Source organism: Aspergillus chevalieri, chromosome 4 (assembly GCF_016861735.1).
Source record: "Aspergillus chevalieri M1 DNA, chromosome 4, nearly complete sequence".
NCBI classification, from domain to species: Eukaryota; Fungi; Ascomycota; class Eurotiomycetes; order Eurotiales; family Aspergillaceae; genus Aspergillus; species Aspergillus chevalieri.
Genome location: NC_057365.1, coordinates 2,539,009 through 2,556,174, shown reverse-complemented (window position 1 = coordinate 2,556,174; position 17,166 = coordinate 2,539,009). Strand labels below are relative to the sequence as shown.

Below are 17,166 nucleotides of genomic sequence, written 5' to 3'. Positions count from 1 at the left end.
TGTTGACATCTACAAATCCCAAATACACCTACAACCTCTCCCGCTTTTCGATCCGAGTCTCCTGCAGGAGCATGTTGTCTTCTTCCCGCAGTATCTACTAAGAGCATTCTTAGCAGTTACACTGCCCTTCTCAGAGCATCCATTCTATAGCAGCTCCAAGTCAGAGGCTATAGATTTTTATATCCAGTCTGCTCGGGAGATGGCGATCCTTCGAGCAGCAGAGGGTATTGGTACAGTAGAGCTTCTGCAGGCTTTATGTTTGTTGACTCTGTGTGATATAGCTGGTGAGTCCATTCTTTCGAGCTAAGAGAGTATTATTTGCTGATGTCTTGTATAGCCGGAAAACAAGCTAGAACGGTAATGAACATAAGCATCGCATCAAGGCTTGCCAAAACACTCAAGTCTGGTCATCCCGAGACTCCCGACGAAGACAAATCCAGATGCTGCTGGAGCATCTACATACTGGAACAGGTCTTCACCCCAGGCCCCAACACATTACAAACCGACACCTACCCACTACTCAGCACACCCGCACCCACCAGTCCATCAAAACCACCCCTCCCAGCAGACTTCCAAATACCACCATTCAAACAAACACTAGGCGGTAGCGCCAACGATCAAGGAATTATAGGCTATTGTATCCAACTAATCTCTATCTGGGGCGAAGCAACCACTTACATGCGCCAAATCCACACCGGCCAAATCGAAGACGCCTGGCTTTCCACATCCACATACCACCGGCTAATCGCCGAGTTCTACAAATTCGAAGCAAGCATGGCACAAGCTCACCGCTACAAAACAGTTAGGGGGCACCTAAAATCACCTGCAGAAGTTGCGCAGTACAAAGAATACTGGACAGCCTGGCTCCTTCTGCAGACCATGTTTCACACCGTCCAGGCACTCCTTAACCACCCGCTTTTCCACATCGCGACGTCTAAAAAGCCCGATTCTACTTTCACTCTCAGGCCGCCGTCTTTCTTGCAGCATGTTGTTGATCAGGCGTTGATGCATTCTGGGTGGACGGTACGGTTAGTGAGGATGATGGAGGAGTTGGGGATGCGGATTTGTGATCCGTTTATCGGGTATCAGGTTGTTGTTACGGCGACTGTGCATTGGATTTTTGCATTTGCGAGTGATGACACTGTCGCTGAGCAGGCTTGTTCGGATTTTGAGAGGTGTCGCGGGTTTATTATGGGAATGGTGCGGGAATGGCCACATTTTGGACAGGCTGTAAGCATCTCTCTCTTGATTGAAACAGGATTACATGACTGATTAAATATTAGATTAACGGACTGAACTACCTCCAAAGCCTCATCCAACAAAACGACAGAACGACAGGCCACCACGGCATCCCATCCTTCAAACTCTCCGTTCTATGGGACCTGCTAGATCCCATGTCTGTAGGCCGGAGCACTGATATCCCGTCGCTACAATCACTCAGCTCCATAGGAGAGCGCATTCCCACACAGTATGTAGCCCAGCTACACGAGCCGTCAGAAAGCCGTGAGGACAATGGAGACAGAAACAATGAAAGAGGCTTTGAGGATGCAATGGGACAGGGAGCTCCTGGAGCACCGGTGTATTTCCATGATCCGTTGATGGATGAGGAGTTGTTAGGGTCTTTTGATATTCCTGTTTCGCCGCAGTTGCATTTCTTGTCTTTTGGGGATTTATAGTGGGCGCAGCGTCAAGGACAGATTATCTGGTGAGGACATAATGTGACAACCCTTCGGTATTCCAACAGTCTCCCTTCTGGTCTTCTGATCACCGCTGATGGCAATCACGCCTAGTCCTTCCCCAAGGATAAAGCTCGTCAGTCATCGTGCGAAGTTGGCGAACAAATTCCTAACCAAGTGCCTTCTTTGAAAGCAGACATGGTTCTGAAGCGAGTCTCAGTACGTCACAACAAATCAGAAGGAGGGGGTTGTAAATCCTCACATCTGCCAATCAAGGGGATGCATCCGATACACCTCATGCGGAAAGTCATGATGGAGAGTCCCGTCGAAACCCATCTTCTCCGACATGAAACCAACAATGTGGATCTTTGGATCGAGCTGGGGTATATCCGGGTTTGGTGGTTGGAGGTGGACAAAACGTTGGCCAGTTTCGAGTTCTTGGGGTGAGCGGCCACTCCTTTCGAGATATAATCGGACCGCTTCATGATGGTCTTTATCGTCGAAGTCGGCTTCTCGTAGACGTAGTATTACTCGTTTTTTGACTAGCCCGAATACCGGGTGGTTTATGTTTCCTCCGACGCCAGGGAGTAATGTTCTCAAGATGGATGGTGAGACATGGATATGGGTATGAGAGCAGGGCTTCTATGTCTTTCTGCTCCGCGATTAGCGTTGAAGCAGCAGGGGCAGTTTCTTCCCGATGATGCTGAGAAGGCGTTGCGGGATGGATTGGCGTTGTTCCTACAAAGTTCAAAGATCGACCGTTTATCTATCGGAGATTGTGTTGATACACGGATACTCCCCAAGGAGATTTCATCGTCGATTATCATCCCGAGTATAAGAATCTGTTCCTTACGACGGGTGGAAGTTGACTGTACGTCTTCTCACACCCTAACCATTGAATGCATACTGACTGACGCAGTAGATTCTTCAGATTCCTCCCGGTTCTGAGTCGCTAGAAAGCGGACAGCTTCGAGGGAAGAGCACCGGAAGAACAGAAGCGCAAATCGGCGTGGACGGCTACCAGTAATACTGGTAAACACGATGGGAGCCGTGGCGGGCCTTCAAGGAGGGCTCTTTCGAGGGAGGAGTGGGCTCGCTTGTAATATCACACACAAGTAGTACAGAATATGATATGAATTGGATATCTATACTCACAACTGACCCCAAACCATCCTAGAAGGCTTCATTGCAAAGATTGTAACAACAGAACATGCAACCCCAAGCACAGTTCCATCCACCGTTAAGACGGTGGAGATCTAGGTATCCGAACTGCCCTATCAAGCACAAGAAAGGTCTGACACGGATAAACTACTCGCTTCCAGACCTTCCTCTGTCTCGCGCGCCACGAATCAAGCGAGGGCCCACAACAGCCCGAAAATTCGCCTTGGTTCAATCTCTGCGTTTTACCGTTTCTGGTATCTTTACCTCGGAGTGACAGGTGCCGATTGAACCTAAGTGGATAGTCTGTACAGTACTACATACGGAGTAGTATGGTAGAGAAAGTGCCAAGATTGATAGAATCGATGGAATTCTCATGGAAAGGAAAGTACTGCAGGAACAAGCCAATCACTTTTTGAATGAGTGCTTTGGAGAGCGGGTAGGAAGTGTATCTGAGCTGTCGCTGCGAGGACCGGGATGATTGGTTGTTGTGGACATTATATCCACCAAATATATTTCAACGTAGCAACACTGGAAACCAATTCTAACTGTGAGCAACCATAACAGACTGACAGATCCTAAACTGGAGATATTGGAGCTAAGTACGGTATCTTCGTACAGGTACAGTACCTGCACCTGTGCTTTGTAACTGTATCGTACCACGTAAAAAAAAAAAAAAGTCACAAGTTGGACGTTTTCATACTATGTACTTACTATGTACACCGTTCTTCACCCACAGCCATCCATTCTTCATCTATGTACCTATGTACTCTGTACTCCGTATGTTCTCCGGATCTCATCAAATCACTCAAAGCACCCCACGAGCGATTAAACGATGACCGTCATGTTCCAGCCAGAGCAGTGACCAATAGAATGACCAGAATTGCAATGCAGGATCAAACGGGTCATCCTAACAATACTACGTCATAGTGGAGCGTATCAGGGCCCAGTTACTAGAATGGCAGGCGGTGAATCGCCCTGCTTCCACCGCCAATAGGAAAATCGGAATGAGCGAGTTGAGTCAGCAAATGATGCCTGAATCGCAAGGGATGAGATGCCCGGGTAACACTTTTCGACTAGCGCAATGCACCATGTGGGGTGCCATCCGCCAATCAGAAAATTTTCAAGAACTTGGGGTATCCGCGGAACGAGCAACAGGGTGCGATACCTACCGGATTAGGCAAGCTACCCCATGCTGAAAGTGTCTTGGAATCGGTTAAGTCGGAGATTGAGGTGGACCCTGAAGGAATTCTCATTGGGTCTTGGCAGTGCGCGGTTTGTTTTCGCTGATTGTCTTTATTTTTCTCACGGAAATGATAAAAAACAGTAATTGAAATAATGAAATCTGCCGACTGACCCGGGTGGATTAACTATTTTGACTTTGCTGCTGCTGCAAGGCACGCGCCCCGGCCGAACCCCCGATTCTTATAAAGGCCGGCTCGCGTCTCCTACACGCCGCCCGTCTTCGCTCCCTTTTCTCTCTTTTTTTCTGAGTGTTGCTCCCTGATTGATACCTCCCGTCCCTTTCTCTATCCAGACCTCGTTTTTTATAATCAATAGGTTTATCCTACACACAAAAACCATCACAATGCAGTCCTGGATCCTCAAGTTCGGTGCCCTCGCCGCCCTGGCGCAGACCATCTCCGCTGCTCAGCTTCACATCGAGACCACCCACCCTCCCGCCAACAAGTACAAGTCTCACTGCACCGTTATCCTCGAGGACGAGCTCTGGGGGAATTGCAAGGGCTCCTCTAGCCCCTTCCCCGGTGGCTGCGGTGACAACTCGGACACCAAGCCCGCCACCATCTGTGGCGACAACACCGTCAACGTCAACTGGAAAACCGGCCAGCTCACCATCAAGAGCGCCGACGGCCAGAAGGAGGCCAAGTGTGTCCTCAGCACCACCTCCCAGTGGGGTGAATGCAACACCGACAACCCCGACCAGTACCCCCTTGAGAACGGGGCGAGCAGCCTGTTCGATGCTGGCAAGAGTGTGCTCTACGGGTTAACGCCGATCGCTGCTGGTTTGCTTCTGTGAATTTGAAACGAAAAAACGATCGAGCGCTGGGAACAATCCGAGAGAAAGGGAAATGTGGGAGGTGCTTTCTGAGGTCAGTACTGGTATGCATCCACTTTCTTGAAGAGAAATGGACTCGTGTCTAACTGGTTTGTAGGCAAGGGGACCAGCTTAATAGACCTAATCTGTATTCGATACCTTAATTCCCATAATAATAGATAGCCCTCTTTGTCTATATTATGCACAGCCAAGTTTTCTGTTTTCCTGCACTTTTGTACATTATGAGTGTATCCCATACACATGAATCAACCCATCTACCAAGTACAGTTCTACAAGTCCAATTCAACGCCACTCTGCGTCTTTTTCCCGCGCTCGACCATGGTACACCCCAGTCTGGATCGATTCGAAGAACATTCTCAACCCATTCTTCCGGTCGCTGTCACCTGTACCCTGTATGTACACCTACTTTGCATACAGAGTACAGCTACCCTGTACAGAAAAAGTACGACCCTGTCAGCACATCCTCCAGATTCTACTCCCCCCGCAGTCTAAGCCCCAATCCCCATCCCATCCCCAATCTCTCAGCGAACAGATCAAACCCGCCAAGCCAACAAGCGGCCTCTCGCCTCACGGCGGCTCACGGCACCGGGCAAAAACACCGGGCACACCGGTCGGGCCAGCACACGGACTGGACTAGTTAGCAGACTAGCCTAGCGCTTCTTCCACCTGTTCCGGCGGTCAGTCGGGGGTCTACGGCACGGACTGAGTCCATACATAGCAGACAGTACTCTGTAGATAAGTGCGAAGTGAAATGTCTCCGGACTCGGTAACATTTTCCTTGCGCGTCTCGTATCGTATCCCATGGTATTGGTATGTACCCCTGGGATTCTGTCGCTGTTCACCGCCTGCTATGTCTGATTCGCGGAATTAGGTATGTCAATCGTCTGTTTCATTTATTGGAGTCAAGGAGTCGAGAGATTACTATTTACTTGGTCTGCTTGGCAGTGATGCTCAACATGCCGGCAACAGCAGAAGAAATTGAAACACCGATACGCCAAAAGCTGTACACCGTATCTACGACCCGATTTCTGGACCCCCAGGAACGGATTGTAATTACTTCGTACTCGTCCAGTTTTGTACGGAGCGTCCTGTACGAACTGACAGACCGTATTGCATCAATGTGGACCTCGCCAACGCCCAACAGAGTTTAGCAGGACAATAGTCTATGCTAACTTGTTGCCGATTAATAGGCCGGTGATAGGCCGGTTGGCCGCCCGCGTGATTATTATTCGTAGGAGTACGGAGAAACTAACCATCGACAGAGTCGTCGCTGCATTGTTTATCATTGCATCACTGTCTGGGTGGTTGCTTTTTGGGGTTGCAAGTTGCAGCTGTGCAGGGATTACAATAAGAGTTTTGGTTGAGATTGTGTGTGTGAGAGTGTGTGACTCCCACGTAAACAATCATGGGATGACATTGGCATGGGATAAGTAATTAAATGGTTACAAAGGCTGTGGGATTTATCTTGTGGTGATGTTGCGATGATATACTCGAGATGCACATAATACCCCGGGCTGCAAAGAATCCCTAAAGATTTTTCCCATAAAGCTGTAGCATAAAATCCAGTTTGAGATCATGATCAACTTCTTACGTAGTGAAAATCAAGCACAGCCAAACCATTCTACGGACCTGACTGTCTATGCTGTCACCTCTAGACATCTGCGTGGGAGGAGATTCGAGTCCTCATCTGAATAACTCTCTGGGCAATCAAATCAGCTTCTAACAAATCGATCAGTTGACAGCTGCTTGCAGAATACTTAGGAGCTATTTGCTAACCACTTTATTCACCTCCTTCTATGTGGCCTGGTCCCTCTTGCTTCCCTTCGCACTAACGCCCTCATGGCTCTTCACATGCAGGATTCATTTATTGGTAGCAGAGTAGGGTGCTAAGAAGATTGGAGCTGGTTAGCAGGCATCAGTAAGCAGCTAGATAGGTATACTGACTTTTTGACTTATGACATTAGTATAGATGAGAAGCTCAAGCATGTCCTTTGCCACTAGGTGAAGGTATTGTTTGCCATTTCTAAAAAGATTGATTAGCGCTCTATAAGCTAGAAACCGATGGGAAGAACTCACATTCTTGCTGGGCATGGCCATGGTTGATATTAAGTGAAGGTTCGGTTTTCGAAGGTCTCTTCGTTATCTAGAAACCGGTGAAACGGTTGCTCGGTCTCTAGTATCGCTGTCGTCGCTTGGTAGGTTTCATGCAACGCCTGTTGGCGAGAATGCTCGAAACTTGGATATACCTGAAGAATCTCCATACTATGGAGAAATGTAAGCCGTAAGGAACGGATGCCAAATATATCTGCAGCTAGTAGGGCAGGGTTTGCACAAGGCGATTCAGTTCATAGCAGGCAATGTTGCCTTTTGCTCCCTGATCTCGGGCTTGCTTTGTTTAACGTCTGAGGAAATCGACTGCGGAATGCCTTGTGTAACCGCAGTTGATTTCCAAATCTTCTGGTGTTCCTTGCTAGTTGATCGTTAATATATGTTGTTGGACAACATTCTGCTAAGTATTGATATCCTCCATGACTAGTTGACCTTGGCTTGGTAGCTGACACCTATCTTATGTAGTCTGATGAGTTTATCAAACCCATGAATGCAAAATGTGATTTACATGAAGTCTGCAATCCTCTGCTGCTGGTTCTCGCTAGCATGCTTGAATTCGATATTCACAGCAAGATCATAAACGATGGGACATTGAAGTCCCCTGTAGTTTGGTCAGCGCTGTTTTGTTGATAAGACTAACCCATTGTTGAGGCAGTCGAGCTTGTTCCCGCTCCCAATAATCCAACGTGGAAGAGTCCATCATTTAATGGGCTATTCATCTTTGCCAGTCAATGGATGGACACGCATGACGACCCGATTAAAAGGGTTCTGCCGATGTTCCCCTAACACGTTTTTTTCTTCGCCGTTAGGGAGTTTCGTGCGGGAACCGGTCAAGTGTACGGTGTACTTGCAATTTTAACGACTGTTCTACAATCGACCCCAATGTTCGGCATTGGACTGCTGTCGTATCTAGGATGAGGGTATAGATCCGTTATCACTTTATGCGCCCTCGCATCAGAGATTCGATTCCTTCGCGATCTCCATACCCTTCAATACTGTAGTTTTTGAAGGCCATATATCCTTTGGCGTACGCAACAGCAAGAGCCACGCAAGTATTATGGAACGAGGTGAGAATTAATTCTGATCTTGTCTCACACCAGCGATCTAGTTGTGTTGTTAAAGGTGTTCTCCTGCGCCCATACACAATGGAAACATGTCAGACCATATTGCCTTACTAAGTCTCTCCTGGGACTAGAAGCTCAACCATGCCACCAAATCGCGGTTAGTCGTTGCACATTCTTACCCAAGGCAGGTTATTCAGCTACATATGTCCATTTTGACCTCATGTTGTATTAAGCTGCATCTGCTGCGTTCCTGATACCAAACGTCTTTTCTACATCCTTCAAGGACATGTCTCTCACTGCTACCCTAGGTATCTTGTCCCTTGTTCGTCAGCGTGAGTGCATCAACAATGGCATATCCTCCGTGAATGATGAACGAGTTCAGTCCTTGAATCCGGTTTCTGAGTGCAGCGGCTGCTGTCTTCGGGGCTGGCTCGCTGTCGGTGCAGTGCTCCCGCCAAGTGTCACGAAGACACGTCAAGATAGCAGTTTTCCGCGTTCATTTCTTGGAAAATTTCCACTCCCCATGGTCTAATAACAGCCTTTCAGGGCCTCCGCTGGAGTCTCCTTTTTCGGTCCATGGAAACCAAGCAAGCTTGACTCCTCCGACTATGCTGGTATATTTGGCTCTGCACTGATGGATCAGTTAATATTGACTCGGGGGAGCCGACTATTGAAGTACCGTCTTGGCGTAATACGAATATAAGTAGCATGTTAATAGTCGACTTTGTCGTTTTATGTCGCCAAAGTGGCCTGGCGTATCGACATTGCGGAACAACGTGATTATCACTTGTCTGTCTCCTGACGTCGCGATAATCGAACTTCGGAGTGAGTCTTCCCACTTAAGGGGGATCTAATAACCCTGATTTGAAACCTGTCATTGATCAGTTGGGATCATCGGAAAGGGGATGGTTGATGTGACACGTACTTTTGAAAAACAGCGCCGATCTATCCAATCTCCAAATGTTCTTTGGAACGACTTTATCTTTCCATTCCTGAGTTTAAATACCGTTCCGGCGGATGAGTCCACCATAGTCCCAGTCTTCCGCATCCAAGATTGGTGTCCCTCATCGGCGTCGACCTTGCCCTTAGTTTCGATCCTTTGTTCCTGACTTTGGCTCCCTTCACTCTTCAATGTGTGTTCTGATACGACCTGAGCCCATGTAGTGGGTGCCGGGGCAATCGGGGCGAGGGGTGATTGTCTGGGCAGGAATTGGCGGTATGTGGTATCGATCTTCCTTAGAATTTCCTGTGGCTTTAGCACAGCATTTGAGAACGAAGTTTGAATTTGGTGAGACACGTCTATTGCTATAAAGCCAGGGAGGAGACTCACCTAACAGGAGACATTGGTCAAATCGATTGCTGCTTAATACCATTGCATAGGTTTGAGTGCTGTCTCCCAGGTTATCAATATGGTTAGCTTGTAAAACCTACTTTCCCACCTTTTTGCTATATAATTGTCCTCCTTCGGCCACCAACAATTTGTTCTTGGGAGCGTGATCTCTCTCTTCATCTGCCAGACCCAGTGAGAGGGAGGTGGTAGTCCAATTATGCATTGGTTGCCTCCCTGATCCCGAATGTCTTCTCAACATCCTTCAAAGGTATATCTCGTACTGCCACATTAGGTAGTTTTATTCCTTCATTTAGCTATGGGGAACGCTCTACGGAGCTCTCCAGTCCCCAATGATAGCCTCTCGAGGCCTGATTTGACCATACGTTGGATGTATCTCTTTTTTCTGGTCCCTGTAGATACGCAAGCAAGCTCGCCTCTGCGGCACCGCGCTATGGATTAGCAAGTATTCAGTCGACCGTAACGATGCCATGACGACATTTGGTGCAATATAAGTCTAAGGAACATGTCAATAGTCGACTCGGTTGTTTTGTTGTGGCTTCTTTACGCCGTAAACTTGATCCTAGTAATTAGAAAAGAGCTTTCTCAAAAAAAATTTTAAACGAGTAAATAATTACAGCAACAATTCATCGCATGCCCAGTGAATCAGATAAGAAAAAATGAAGTATTGTGCAAAAAATGAAAATAAAAAAGCAAAAAGAATGACCGACGCAGGGGTCGAACCTGCAATCTCTTGATTCGTAGTCAAGCGCCTTACCATTGGGCCAGCCGGCCGCTGTTGATATATCTGTCTAGTAATTTGTTTACATAAGTCAATACTATTTGCAGCACGCTAAATTGATCGCCGCAGGGATTCTGTACTTGTATCCATGCTTTCAATGCTTATACAATGCATTGTATATAAGCTTCATGGCGTCAATTATGATGTACTAGCACCTGGAAATTGAGCATATGCACTCTGTCCTCCGTACCACTAATAAGATTTGATACCAAGGGCCAACGCTAAATGGTACATGTCTAACTGATGTTTTCTTCTGGGGCAATATTACCACATATTATCGATCCTTCAATTAAACATGCATATGCAGGTGCAATGTTTGTGGCAATAGCAGCTCCTACGCTCATGTGGGTCTGAAGAAAATCAGTAGACAATAAAAATCGTTCTCGGGTATGGTGTCGTATCTATGAACAAAAGACATTATATATCCCAGGAGAGTCACTATGCAAAACAAGAACATCAGGACTTTTTACATAATCCTAAATAAATCCAGAACAGTCCCAATCATAAACACAAACGCCAGGACGCCGCGCTAATCATGTACCGAGATATCGCCAATTAACAAAGAAAGTAAATCACGTCAACTTGGGCTGGAACTTGGGATTCGTGCGAATCCGCTCTCCATACTTCAGCAGGAAGAACGAGGTTGGCGCGAACGCCACCGCAATGAATCCCAGGATACTGTTTCCCCAGCCCAGACCAACGCTGGCATACAAATCTGGTCCAGCGAGGGGGATAGTCGCGCCGAAGACACACCGGATGGAGAGTTCTGCGGCAACGGCACTGGCTGCGTAGAGAGTGTAGGCGTCGACAAGGTATACCTGCGTCACCAAATGCACGTAGTAAATGCCCAGTCCGACGAAGAAAGTCCCCGCGATGGTGATGAACCAGTGCAGACGGTATTCAGCGGCCCAGCCGTACCAGAAAAGACCGATGGGGACGAGGCAGCAGCCCAGTACCAGAGGGGGGAGACGGTGTTCCGGCTTCATCTTGCCGTGGATGGCTTCCTGTTTCTTGAGGTGGCGGTCGGAAAAATAGCCAACTGTAATCTGGCCGACGCAGAAGCCCAGGCCCAGACCGAGATATCCCAAACCGGCTTGGCCAGGGCTGAAATTGTAGACCTTCTCGAAGACCTCGGTAAATGTTGTGAATAGCACGTACATGTAGCTGTAGGTGACAGCGCTATATAGGGATACGATGAGGACGATAGGCGATTTGACGAGGAACAGGATGGGGCGGGTAATGGAGATTCTTATAAGTTGGCAAACGGTCTTGTCCTGCTCGAACTTGGTTCTGTAGCAAAGACCAGTGGCTTTTGAGAGCTTCTTGGCCTTGCGTTCAAGGAGGATAGGGGCGTATGTTTCGCGCAGGAAGACCATGGAAGCAATCACAACGATGCCACCCTATAGACTAGTTAGAAAATGCACATAGGGCAAAATGTAGAGTTCGGGCGACTTACAAGAATAGCTTCAATCCAGACAGTCCATCGCCACCCAACAGTCTGGACAATGTATCCTCCGAATATCGGTCCAGTCACAAATCCCTGCAAGGAATAATTAGCAACCCGAGGTAGAACAATTCCAAGTTTGGAAACCTACCAATAACGGCCCAACGGTCCAAACTGTCATAGCAGTGCCACGCTTCTCCATAGGCATGAGATCCGCAACAAACCCTCCTCCCACGGTGACTGGCACAGAGCTAGCCATACCCATGGCAAACCGCGCAACGATCAACATGGGCATATTAACAGCCGCAGCACAAACAATCGCAGCGATCATGAACAGGGTATTTGCCGCGTGTGTCAGAGGCAGTCTCCCGTAGACTTCGGAAAGAGGCGTCAAGAAGATAGGTCCAATTGCGGAGCCCATCACGTAGATGGAGACCATAAGCGATGAGAGGGCTGGGCTGTTTGAGTTGAATTCTTTCTCGACTTGGGGTACGCCCGGGGCGAAGACAGTTGAGACCATAGATCTGGGAGAGGACAGTCAGGATAGCGTTCAATTGATGAGATTGTCATCTGAGTGGAACATACACATTGAAGCTGCTGATAGATATTAACCCGATGGTCAACCATTTCCGCAATGGTGACCAGTTCATCGGGTTCTGGGGATCATCATCGCCGTCCCAGTGAACAATGTTCTCTTCCTTCTCTTGAAAAGACTCAACATCACTGTCGCCACTGACGACACCTGCCTTGGTGGGCACAATACCCTTTTCTGCGAAAACAGGGTCTACACTCCCGAGAGTGCTCTGCGACGCGGGAGTGAGGGTGGAGGTGGAATTTCTAGGAGCTTGGGTAGACATGGTCAATCAAAGGAGGACAAAAAAGGAATGGATAATTGACCGAGCCACCAAAGTCTGGTCTTCAATATTCTGATATCGCAAATCCAAACGGAGCGCATGGCCGTAGAAATAGTCAAACCGTATGTCTCAGTGGCAATGCAGAAAAGAAACAAATTGTATACAAAAAAAGTACTACTACTATTGAATTTGGAGACAACGCGCGTCCAGGTACTAGGGGATATCTTCCGCTGGCGCTGGTATGCTTGGCCCTTGCTGGTCCGGCCAGTGAGCATGCGCTGTCAGTCCTTCGGTAGTGCTTCTCCGGCTTCCAAAATAGCTCTCCCATAATGCGTGACCCGCTCCCAGCACAGATACATCACGCATCGATCGTCATGGCGTATGCATTGCACTTGAAACTCATATTTAAGCATGAGAATATGACGAAGCGGTCCCTGGACCCTTGCATAGGTGCCCTGATTCTGCACGACGGACGGGTGTCCGTTTCCCTCCCCAAGCATTTTTTTTTCTCTCAATAAGCTTACAGAGACCATGGAAAACAGCTTATCGTAGCCCTGTAGATCCCCGTGAGAGAAGCAATTCTTGGTGACCCCTCTGGTAAACCTATCATCTGATAAAAGCTCCACATGGATTCATAGGTGTTCTGGCCAAGAACCCCCTTTCTGATCACATCACCGGCCGGCCTTCCTTCCCCAGTTGCTATGGCAGAGAAAGCACCGCCTCCCACGCGCGTAGCATGATTCAGCGGAGACACACCCCTTGGTTAAGCCTATGGGCCAAGTTGACGTGGCATTGTTCCCCAAAGTCGTCATGGTGAACATGTTGGGATGGTCGCGCTGAAAGTGCTTATGGCGGCTGGGGGACTACGGAGTAATGGGATTTCGCATTTCGCGAAGCGCCGGCGAGTCAGATTGAACAATTGACATGGTTCCTGAAGATAGAGAGTGGAGGAATATAGTGAAACAGATCCGCGGCGCTCCGTGGTTATCACAAGTAGATTCCCCATGGCCCGGAAAGTTAATATCCCAAGATAGCCAATGCGAATGAATACCGCCAGTAAGGTTCTCACATCCGGTACACTGCAATTTCAGTATGTACATGTATTGACATGATGCGCCCGGGTAATTGCTGGTTCCCAGTAACGTTTCCGGCCGAGATATGTAGATCTACTATGCATGACCTCGGGCCATACAAAGACCCTGAGACCATACCTGCCACATGAGGTAAAGATTGACTATCGGTTCTCGGGAGATCCCCCGCGGATGACTTGGCGGATGCTTGATGCAATTCTCCAAGTGCCATTGTCACTTGGTACTTCTTTTCATAGCCAGAGCACGCGTGTTCGCATTTTGATATTGACTTGTTATGCATCGGGTCATTGTAACGGTAACGTCCCGGACAGCGTTGGATACACGACATTTTCATCAAGAATTATGGCGGTCGCAGCGGTAGAGCATGAATTGGAGGTCCCGGGAGTAGGATATGTACCGGCGGCACTACACAGCATGGATTGATCTGCAGACAACCTAAATTTGAGTACAATAGGCGCAAGAAGGTGGATAAGGAGAACGTTCGAGCCGACTTGGCGAGTCTCCATGAAAGATCCAGCGATGTTGCATTGCTGCAATATTGAACTGTGCTCGGTCAGCTGCCAACCCCGGGGATTTCTTTTCCTTTTCTGGTAACTATGGCTGTGCTTTGATTTGCATAAATAGTCAACTGTGCCATATGGTGCGATGTGAACTGTATCCGACAGTACGGAGTTGTCCGGCCAATCTTCCTTCTCCCCGTCTATGAACAGACCTCGGCCTGGCGGATATGTAAGAGATGACCAGTCAAAAGTCGGGGAATTTAGTGGCACTGGATCTCCAAAACATGGAGACTGGATTTCACCCATGGTTCCGACGGTCTGTGTTTTCAGATTGACCGGAAATGGACATCCTGTTTAAATCAGACAGAATCGTTTCCCGCATGGCATTCATGTAATCACGGAGAGCATATATCACCATGGTTTTCCAATTGCACTCGAAAAATTCTCTAAGTTGTACGATCTATTACTTACGAGGAGATGGACCTATGCGGATGCCAGACAGCAGCTCAGACATATCGCACCGCACAAGCTCGATATCACGGGAAATACATGTTGGTTTCTTGACTTGACGGCAGCACATTTATGTGTATTTGCCGGATGGGGAGGGTGCCATTTCACCGTATCTTCCAGCAATACTTGGAAAGAGAGAGGAAGTCAGACTAGTCATCAACTTGGCTATGTCCGTTCCTTTCGTGACTAACTTGGCCTATGAAAATGGATGCTTACATTATATGTTCATTTTCGCCAACAATGAGAGGTTGGAGAAACAACTTCCCAAAAGGTATTGTCAAGATGCGTTTCAAAGAATGATTCAAATTAATGTAACTTCAACATTAAAAAAAAAGGAGAGAGAGACAATCTATGGAGAACGTGTTTGAAAAGGAGAATGTATTTAGCAAGCTATCATTACACACAGAATCAATACAGGAACAATCAAAACTAAACCAAGACTTGTTCTAATCTATCAGCAGCATGGAGGCTGCAGTCCTTCCATTCTCCAAAGCAGCGATGATGACAACAAGAAAAAAATCCTTTGGCACCCTCGCGATTGTCGGATACTTCTCGCTGATCTGAGGCCGGAACATACTAGCTTCCCACTTCGATTTGTCACCAACAAAGGAAACAGGAGCAGATCTCTCGCACCGTTCGATGTCCATCCAGCTACTGGGCATCCCAGGTACGTTGCAGCCTTGGCCTGGGAAATTCTGCTTCATGTACATCTCAAGAAGAGGAAGATCTGTCCCAATCACTGTCGCGCCGAGAGATACGATGGTAGCTCTAGCTCTTTCCCACAGTTTTCGCACCGGCTCGATACAGACATGGGGTGGCTTCGAGCCTGGTGCACCAATGAAGCATTTTGGAACGGCAATGCGTTTTCCTGACAATGCGCTAGGGTCCGCCAGAGTATAATAATCGCTTGGGCGGTTGCTCGAAGCTTCCGGGATGGGGACAAAGTTCTGGTTCCGCCAGAAATCAATACCTCGGGCGCCGTGCTGATCGTCCGCGATAATGACATTAAGAACAGCGAATAAATCCTCGACTGAGCGTGTATGCGGAACAATCACATCGCATGTCGGATAAAGTGGCCACTGGCCTCTGTTCGGGATCACTCCACGGGAAGGCGAATATCCAACCAACGCATTGTTCGACGCCGGCGAACGGCCCGAAGAGACAGTTTCCCCGGCAAATCCAAAAGCAGCGAAGCTTGCCGTGGTTGACGTACCGCAGCCATTCGAAGAACCAGATGCATATGCCGTGGTGGAATAGCGGGGGTTGTACGGGCTTTCGGCCCTCCCGTAAAGACCTCGCTGCCCTCCCCCGTCCGCCATTGCTGGCATATTCGTCTTGCCCATTATCACAGCTCCGGCATCCCGCAACAGGGCAACTATGGCCGCATCCTCCGAGGCCACCAGGTCGGCAAAGGCAGGCGAGCCTGCTGCAACGGTCATGTCTCTGACCATGAAACTGTCTTTGACAGTGAATGGAATCCCTTCTAGAGGTCTAGGTGGGCGCCCACTGGCTCGATGATCATCTGATTGCTGTGCGTCTTCGAAAACATTCGGATTGAGAACACAGACGGAGTTCAGTGATGGCCCTCGGCAGTCGTAGTATCCGATCCGATGGAGGTAGAGCGAGACGAGTTGGACGCTTGTAATTGCACGAATATCCAGAGCGTGGAGGAGATCATTGATACTGGCCTCGACCAGATTTAAGGTCTGATGACTTTGGATCATTGATCGCTGACATGTTCGTATCGATTTAGATGACTTGGGTATTGGAATAAGAATGAAATTCGCATACATAATTGAGAGTAGTTCAAGCTTTATAATGTTCTTTGTAGTGCCTGTTTCTACTATGGATGCCCTAATGCAGCTCCATAGACAAGCTCGCAGTCACCTTGGTTCAGATGGATCATCCTTCCGACTTTTGCCTTAATGGAAATGCGCTCTGGCATTCCCCCTCGTTTTCCCTACTACTAAATATTTCAGTCATTGGCTCACTTAGATCAACGGCCGTGACATTATTTGGCTTATTGTTTCGTCCGTGAATACCCCGGGAGATGTAATCTCGGGGTGTTGGTTGTACAGGATAGAGCTGGATTCGGCTCGATCTTACCTACCTAGGTATCCAAACCCCGCAAAGAGCCCTAAATCACTGTTTATCTTGACTTTACGCTGAAGTCACTGGCAGGAACTGATCTGATCGATACGCTTTGGCTGGGTAGCGAGGGCTCATCTTTCCTTCGAGGTAGCTATACTTCAATTCTCGCAAATTTCCTTTCTCCGCGCATATACCCTTCCCACTATAGACAATACTGATATACTGTACTGGACCAAAGTATCCAACACGCGCCGTTTTCTCATACCAAGATAGCATAAGCCCCCATCTCACCCATCGCTACCCGGCAATCCGCATGTAATAAATTTTTGAGTCCTTTCGCACAATTGCCTCAACCTGGCTCCACCGAGAAAGACTTTCTTACACCGACAATGGCTCAGTCAGAATCTGTTGGGTCCCTGGACATACACATATCCCAGAAAACAAGGCAGCTGATCGCGCAGCC

General features: G+C 48.2%; 4 protein-coding genes and 1 non-coding gene across 5 annotated transcripts; 2 read left to right on the top strand and 3 right to left on the bottom strand.

Moving 5' to 3' along the window:
* Positions 1–199: 199 nt before the first annotated feature.
* ACHE_40920A (fungal specific transcription factor domain-containing protein) lies at positions 200–1,676 on the top strand (the record flags this gene model as incomplete). Its single annotated transcript, XM_043279172.1, has 3 exons — positions 200–284; positions 338–1,230; positions 1,284–1,676. The coding sequence occupies 3 exons, from the start codon at positions 200–202 to the stop codon at positions 1,674–1,676; spliced, it is 1,371 nt and encodes a 456-aa protein (XP_043136878.1).
* Positions 1,677–4,422: 2,746 nt separating this feature from the next.
* On the top strand, positions 4,423–4,872 carry ACHE_40919A (uncharacterized protein; the record flags this gene model as incomplete). The annotated part of the gene is made up of 1 exon (XM_043279171.1): positions 4,423–4,872. One exon carries the CDS (start codon positions 4,423–4,425, stop codon positions 4,870–4,872), a length of 450 nt encoding a protein of 149 aa, XP_043136877.1.
* Positions 4,873–10,134: 5,262 nt separating this feature from the next.
* On the bottom strand, positions 10,135–10,206 carry ACHE_t40011S. Its single transcript has one exon. It is a non-coding gene; the product is annotated as a tRNA-Arg (tRNA).
* A 579-nt stretch (positions 10,207–10,785) lies between these two features.
* ACHE_40918S (MFS transporter) lies at positions 10,786–12,514 on the bottom strand (the record flags this gene model as incomplete). Its single annotated transcript, XM_043279170.1, has 4 exons — positions 10,786–11,613; positions 11,670–11,753; positions 11,809–12,181; positions 12,243–12,514. 4 exons carry the CDS (start codon positions 12,512–12,514, stop codon positions 10,786–10,788), a joined length of 1,557 nt encoding a protein of 518 aa, XP_043136876.1.
* Positions 12,515–15,058: 2,544 nt separating this feature from the next.
* On the bottom strand, positions 15,059–16,336 carry ACHE_40917S (amidase family protein; the record flags this gene model as incomplete). Its single annotated transcript, XM_043279169.1, has 1 exon — positions 15,059–16,336. One exon carries the CDS (start codon positions 16,334–16,336, stop codon positions 15,059–15,061), a length of 1,278 nt encoding a protein of 425 aa, XP_043136875.1.
* Between the last annotated feature and the right edge of the window lie 830 nt (positions 16,337–17,166).